The sequence below is a fragment of the Orycteropus afer genome, unplaced genomic scaffold, assembly GCF_000298275.1.
Source record: "Orycteropus afer afer isolate SDZICR_OR568_19922 unplaced genomic scaffold, OryAfe1.0 scaffold00782, whole genome shotgun sequence".
NCBI classification, from domain to species: domain Eukaryota; kingdom Metazoa; phylum Chordata; class Mammalia; order Tubulidentata; family Orycteropodidae; genus Orycteropus; species Orycteropus afer.
Genome location: NW_006922369.1, coordinates 177,953 through 186,228, shown reverse-complemented (window position 1 = coordinate 186,228; position 8,276 = coordinate 177,953). Strand labels below are relative to the sequence as shown.

Below are 8,276 nucleotides of genomic sequence, written 5' to 3'. Positions count from 1 at the left end.
TACCTCAATGCATTCTTTCTCAGATAAGATTATTTAATAAGAGCTGTGACATTTGACCATTCACTATCATTAGTCTTAACATTGTCATTATATTGTCTACTGATGTCTGTTACCAAAAGACTCTGTTCACAAATTCTCTTAGAGTATTATGAGTGTGATATTTGCAAGACCAACACTGGGGAAGAAGTCTTTATCATAAAATTCTGAGTTCGTAATCCTTGTCAATATAAACAAATAAAAGAGAAAAATATCACAAATTTGAAAATACTCATCTTTATTTTAAATACTTAAAGAGTGAAATTGGATACTCTGCTACTTGGTGTTATGTTAAATATGTATCTTTTTAAACTACTGTAAAATCATCCCAAGCAGGAAAGTGAATAGGTAAAGATGCATGTGAAATGAACAACATTACCCCACATCTTGGGTCATGTTGATGAGAACATAATTCTTGAATGATTTCCAGTAGGGTGAAAATTGTCAAAACGTCTCCCAAACATTCAGACACATCTAATGCTATGAAATGTGGCATTCTATATAGCACAAAAGTGAGATAATAAGATCTGATTACTTTCTAATATTCTTATTGCTTTGTGCCATTGAGTCGATTCTGTCTCATAGTTTTCATACACATAAGAGTGGGACTGTCACATATGGTTTCCTAAATTGTAATCTTTAAAGGAGCCAACTGCCATGTCTTTTTTCCTGTGTAGTGGCTGGTGGATTCAAACTGCTGGCCTTTTGTTTAGCAGCTGAGAGCTTAACAGTTACATCACCAACTCTCCTTAAATAGATTCCTGTAAACCAAGTAATCTAATATATATCAGTAAATATTAAAGTCATTAATATTTAAGACATTTACATTTTGAAGCCATTTTTCCACCAAACATTTTACCAAGGGCCACCTTTATGTCCTTGTTTCTCAGACTGTAAATGACAGGATTCAAGGTAGGCGGTAACAAAGAATAAAACACAGATATAAAGAAGTTCATTGATGATAGGGATTTGAAGACTGAACCTAAGTATGCAATAAATCCAGAAGACAGAAACAAGATCACCACAGTCAGATGGGGAATACATGTAGAGAAAGTTTTGAACCTTCCTTGAGTAGATGGAATGCTTAAGACAGCTGAGAAAATGTGAACATAGGAAACAATCATTAAAATAAAACACACAAAAGTAAAACAACAGCTAGCAATGATAAAAATATATTCTAAAATATGCTCCCCAGAACAAGCAAGTGTAAGTAATGATGGAATATCACAGAAGAACTGATGAACTTAATGAGGCCCACAGAAACTGACAGAGAATGTACCTGCTACATGAAGGGAACCATATACACATCCACTGAGCCATGATGCAATAACCATCTGCACACAGGCATCTCTATTCATAATGATTTCATACTGCAGAGGATGGCAGATGGCAGCAAAGCGGTCATAGGACATGACTATAAGGAGGGCATACTCTGTGCCAGCGAAAAAAATAACAAGAAAAACTTGTAAGGCACATCCTGATAAAGAGATGGAATGATTGTTGGTCAAAGAGTTCATGATGGACTTGGGGACAGTGACAGAAATATAGCATATATCAATTAAGGACAAATTCTTCAGGAAGAAATACATGGGGACTTGGAGGTGCCGGTCAGTGGTGGTGAGGGTGACAATGAGGAGGTTTCCCATCAGTGCTGTCAGGTAAATGAGGAAGAAGAGGACTATATATAGTCTCTGCAACACCCAGTTATCAGGGAATCCCAGGAGCAAGAATTCCATTATGATGGTTGTGTTGGCTATTTCCTGAGACATGTTGATTCTTGTCTAGAAATTTAAGAAATATGTCATTTACCTTTTTCACTTATATCATCAGAACCTACCTCTTTTGTTGGTTCTCTAATTTATTCTATTGTATTCTGAGGAACATTTTTAAGATAATCAGAGAAGTCTCAGTGAATGTTACATCTTATAAACTGTAATCTATTTAGGCACAGTAAATTATATTAAGAGAGTCTTTAAAAGCAAGTTATACTAATTTATCATTTTGTTGCCTTAGGTAATGAAATACATCTTATACATATGCAAGATCACAACTAGATCAACGACATTTTTACAAAAGTTTCAAAATAAGCTTATCATATATGAGCTATCTTTGAAGATTTAATAGAATCCTAGAAGGATCTCCCCTTTTTTCCTGCTCATATCAACTGTTCAGAATGGGCAACTGGTTACCATGTGTCTAATAATCAAAATTAATATATAATAATGTATTACTTTCCCAAAAAGAAAGTTATATATAATCAGGTAAAATAAATGTACTTACTTAAACATACAAAACACTAAAATGAGTAGGCCTATTGCATAAGGAATGTTATGGTAGATGCACATCTCTTGACAGAAATTCACTTACCTAATTCAAATACACTCTCCCTAATTTCAGGTGTCCATTCTTTAAAATGAAATGGAAAAATGAAAGCTGAGAATGAGATTGACCGAGAATGCTTTCTCATAAAGTTAGAAAGCCTGAATGAGGTGATTCTTTGTTCAACAGGAAATATATTTCTTTTTTATATACTTCTACTGCTCTGGTTTCCTATGCATTTTCTCTGTTATAGACTTTGCTGAGTTTTGTGTATGGGGCACAGGTTAAAAGGATATTTATATTTCTCCTGAATTTTTGCAAGAGGTTACAATTGACTAATAAGAATGAGAACTAATTAAGTGTATAGACCTAAATTCCTGAGGGGGAAGATTATTTCCTGGATATACTATTGTTATGGACATGGACGATTTGGAGTACAGATATTTAGGTCCATTTTTCTGTAGCTTGCTTACCCGATGGGATTTCCTCTTATGAGACCTATCTCATCCAAAGTAGAATAACATGATGTAGGGTTCATTCCTTCAATAGACTATTTAGAAAGTTACATTTAGTGAAACATTTTCAAAAAATTAACTAAATGAACTTATCTTGACACAAGTAATCAGCTATGTTATGGTCTTCAATACCTATTTTGACGTTATTTTTGTTTTGATTTATTATAATTATAAGTCTTTCTTATAATACAATAAAGGAGCTTTGGCAGCACATTGCTTAAGGCATTTGCCTGCTAACCAGAAGGTTACTGGTTCAAGCACACTAGCCAGTCTGTGGAAGGAAGATGAGACAATCAACTTCGACAAAGATTTACTGCCTTGGAAACTCAATGGAGAGTTGCTCTGAGTTGGAATCCACTTGCTGAGAGTGGATTTAGTTTTGGTTTTGGTTATACAATATATTTAAGCGACCAGAAAATTCCCTCTTTCAGTCTCCACTCCATATCCTTCCCAAGTACAAAATCTAGGATATTTTATTGATATTTCTTTTATTTAATTTTTCTGTTAATTTGTAACAAACCAAACCAAATCCACTTTCTTCAAGTCCATTACAACTCTTAACGTCCCCCATGAGATTTCCAAGGCTTTAAAACTTTACAGAAGTAGATTTTCCCTTCCACCCACAGAGCAACTGGTGGGTTTGAGCCTCTGACCTCAAAGTTAGCAGTCAAGTGCCTTACCGACTGTGACACCAAAACTCTTTAATTGGGACATACAGCTACAAAAAATGATACATTTCCACATAAACAGAATCTTTCCATGCTTTGTTCTGCATACTTTTATTTCATTTAATTATTTTTATGAAAAAGTCACAAATATTGTTTCAAATATATTGAATCCTTGTTTATTAACTTTTGCATGAAATTCACACTTCAAAAACACTTCACATTTTTCTTCATATTACAAACAAATGATGAATAAAGTAATTGTAATATATTTTTGGTCATATGCACTCCTATTTTCCTAAAATAAATTCCTTGAGAGCAATTAATTGGTCAAAAAGCTTCGAAAATTTTGTAAATGCCACCACCAATCAAATATACATGGCAGATTTGTAATTTTATCTACAGCATTTCATTTCTGTGTACAGAATTTTTCATTTCTGTGTACAGGTGCCTATATAGGAATGTTCTGGTTACCTAGTGCTGCCACTCTGACAAGAATATACCACAAATGGGATGGACATAACAAACAGGAGTTTATTCTTATAATTTGGAGGCTTTAAGTCCAAGTTCAAAGTGCCAAGCTGTAGTCACTGGGTGAAAGCCCCTCAACCTTGCTGTCCAGGTTTGCCTCCTGCTCCCGGCCCACTAGAGCTCGAAGCATTTCTTCACTCAGACAGCTGCTGGATGCTGAGGCTGAGAAGGCCCAAGGTTGACAAGTAAAAAGGTACAGTCCTGATGTTACTAAACCACACGGCAGGCCATTAACTTAAGTCCATTGTAAGTCCCAAGGTCGGCAAAGCATAGCAGGCTGCTCAACAAAGACACAGCTGCATGCAGGGTCCAAGCATTCCGTAGGCTAGAGACCATTCTCAAAGCTTTTCCTTATATACAGGAAGGAGTCCACATCCCAAAGGAAGCTAGCTACTCAGCTGCTTGTGGTAGATACCACCATGGAGTGGATTGCCAGTCTCAACATGGGGAATAACTACCACCAGCTGCCCATCCACTCGACCAGGCCCAGCCAAGTTGACACACAAACATAACTACCACAAAGAAATTTTAAATTTTTATTAAATTTATGGGCAAAAATTATCTCCATAAGAAAAATTAGCTCATTTTTATGCCATCTTCAGCTACATTACTTCTAGTGAAGTGTAGAAATAGAGATAGATATATATTGTTGTTGTTGGGGGCTTTCAATGTATAGAAATGAAATATATTTGACAATAACAGGGTGAAGTAAGATGTCAGAGGAAACCTGCACTTCCTAACAAAAATAACACCTTATCGTAACAACATATCAACAGGAAGAAGTGAAAGTAACAAATGTTAATAATAATAATAATAATAATACAAAGTTAATATAAGAAACTATGATACACTTGAGCCTTTCTCTTCTCTCTGCTTTCTTAAAATCTATAAGCTGATATAAAACGATAGTTATACCAATGTATTGTTAGGTACATAACATATAGAGACCCAATCTCTATATTAGCAATAGGCACAAAAGGGAAGGGAAGGAACTGCATATGAAAACGTTTCTTAATTTCATGGAAATTAAGTTGGTATAAGTTTAAAGTATATTCTGATAAAATATAATAAATTTTGTCATTCATTCATGTTACAAGTTCTGAGTAAACTAGGAATGTAGGGAAAGTTTCTTAACTTAGTAAAGACTATCTACAACAGTCCTACAGGGAACATCATACTTGGTTATGAGTTCTGCTGCTAACCAAAAGGTTGACAGTTGGAAGCCACTTAGAGCTTAATGGTAGAAGGATGTGCCAAACTGCTTCCATAAAGATTACACTTTGAGAAAACCCAATGGGGCAGTTCTGCTCTACCACATAGGGTCATCATGAGTCAAAATTGACAGCACCTAACATGAACTTCACTGCTAACTAGAAGGCTCGTGGTTCAAACCCACCAGCCACTCCTCGGAAGGAAGGTTGGGCAATCTACTTCCATAGTGATACTGCCTTGGCAACCCAAGAAGGGGTCGCTATGAGTCGGTCGGGGCCCACTCGATGGCACATAACAACAACAACAACAACAACAACTTCATAGTCAATAGTGAGGGACTGCATTCTTCCCTTCTGTGGTCAAGAAAAAAGCAAGTATTATTCCTTCTTACTAATCCTATTCAACATTTTACTGGAAGTCCTAGCTAATGCAGGGAATCAACAAAATAAAATGAAATGTATATGGATAGGAAAGGAATAAAATAATTGGTTTTGTTCACAGATGGCATATTTGGTAGAAAATCCTAAAGAATCAACAAAAAATCTTGGAACTAATAACAACTTATAGAAAAATTGCAGGATATAACATTAATATGCAAATTCAATTAGTTTCTATATATCACCAATGGGAAATTCAAATTGAAAATAACAATGCAGTGCAACTCATATAGGCACCAAAACTGAAGTACTTAGATATAATTTAAGAAAATGTATAGAGGATCTTTACAAGGAAAACTACAAAAATTTAATGGAAGAAATCAAGGAAGAGCAAAATAAATGGAGATCAAAACATTCATTAATTGTAGCCAGGCACCAGCCAGTTCTTGTCTCATGACAAATGAAGCAGGACTTTACAGAGTCAATCAGATGGAAGAAGGTGAACCAGGAATGGAGATATTTTGAAGCAGCTTTTAAGGGCAACCCGGAAGGTGGTGAGCCAGGCACAATGGAGTTTGGAGCAGCTTTAAGGGCAGCCTGGAGGTAGAGCTAGGTGCAGTGTTTGGAGCAGCTTTAATGAAGCTTTAGCATGGCTTTAACAAAGACCAGGAAGTGAATGGAGTGGTTAAGAACAGATAAGAGAGAAGAACTTGTCTGTAAGTTTGTCATCCTGTGGTGACTTTCATGTTGCTATGAGGCTGGAGGGTATGGCACCAGTGTTGCAAAAGCCAGCAGGGCTAGTCGTGGCGGACAGGTTTCAGTGGAGCTTCCAGACTAGAACAGACTCAGAAGAAGGAAGAGGCCATGCCCTTCTCAAAGAATTTGCTAATGAAAACCTTGTGAATAGCAGTGAAACACTATCTGATATATCATTAGGAAACCTTATGAATAGTGCTGAAGCATTGTCCTACACAGTGATGGAAGATTAGCCCCTCAAGTTTGAAGGCACTCAAAATATGACTGGGGAAGAGCTGCTTCCTCAGCATAGAGCCAACCTTAATTATGTGAATGGAGTAAAGCTTTTGGGAACTCTAATTGATGACATGGCATGACTCAAAATGAGAAGAAACACCCATAAACATCCATTAATAATCAGAACATGGAATGTATGAAGTATGAAACCAGGAAAATTGGAAGTTGTCAGAAATGAAATGGAACCCATAAAGATCAATATCCTAGGTATTAGTGAGCTGAAATGTACTGGTTTTGGCCATTTTGAATCAGACAACCACATGATCTACTATGTCAGGAATGGCCAATTGAAGATGAATGGCATAGCATTCATCATCACAAAGAGTATTTCAAGATCTACCCTGAAGTACAATGTTGAGAGTGATAGGATAATATCCATTCCCCTACAAGAAAGACCAGTTAACACAATTATTCAAATTTATGCACCAACCACCAAAGCCAAAGATGAAGAAATTGAAGAATTTAACCTTCTTCTGCAGTCTGAAATTAACCTAACATGCAATCAAGATGTGGTGATTACACTGGTGATTGGAATGCAAAAGTGGAAAGAAAGAACAATCACCAGTAGTTGGAAAATATGGCCTTGGTGATAGAAATAATGCTGGAGATCACATGATTTCTGAGGAGAAATTAACCATTAATCTCACTGATGACCCGTTATATGTTATAGGAGTCTTGGTAGCACAAGCTGAAAGGTTAGAGGTTCAAATCTACCAACTTATCCATGGAAGAAATATTTAAAACTCTGCTTACATAAAGATTTATACCCTTGGGAACTCTATGAGTCAGTTCTACTCTGTCCTACTGGGTTACTTTGAGGTGGATTAAATTCAATAGCAAAGGTTGTGTGGTATTCAGGGTCTTACTGTTGCTGCTTTCAAAACTCTCTTGTTGTTTTTGATTTTCAAGAAATTGATATCAATGTGTCATAGGAAATTTCTTCTTAAGTTTATTCTAATTGGAAATATCCAAGCTTCTTAGGTTTGCAAGTTCAACTCATTACTCTGGTCTTGAAAGTGTTCTACCAATATTTATTCAAATATTCTTTATGGCCTTTTCTATTTCTTCTTACTGTGATTCTCATGATGCATATCTTGTTTTGTGTGATAGTATCTCACAATCCCATCTTACTTTGCTCATTTTTATTTATTATTTTCTCTTGTTTTATTGTTGTTATTGTTAGGTGACATCAAGTCAGTTATGCTGCAAAGCAACATCATGTATTACAGAATGAATCATTGTCCAGTCCTACACCATTCTGTCAATCATTGTTACGTTTGGTCCATAGCTAGAACCACAATGTCAATATTTTGGTGAGAGTCTTCTTTTTTTGTTGTCCATCTAATTTACCACACAATAGGTCCTTCTTCAGTTACTGTTCCCCCTTGATTACATTCCAAGGTAAGAGTGGCAAAATCTCACCATCATCATTTGTAAGGGGCATTGTGGCTGTAGTTCCTTCATGACAGAATTGTTTATTCTTCCAGCAGTCCATGATATATTCAATATGCTTCTCACAAACCAAAATTCAAATGCATCAAGTTTTCTGTGGTCCTCCTTACCCAATGTTCAGCTTTCACATGAATATG

General features: G+C 36.0%; 1 protein-coding gene across 1 annotated transcript; it reads right to left on the bottom strand.

The window, feature by feature from the left end:
• Nucleotides 1-842: 842 nt before the first annotated feature.
• LOC103211735 (olfactory receptor 14A16-like) lies at nucleotides 843-1,811 on the bottom strand. Its single transcript, XM_007957711.2, is given in 1 exon segment — nucleotides 843-1,811. A coding segment is annotated over 1 exon segment (963 nt). The 5' UTR covers nucleotides 1,806-1,811.
• Between the last annotated feature and the right edge of the window lie 6,465 nt (nucleotides 1,812-8,276).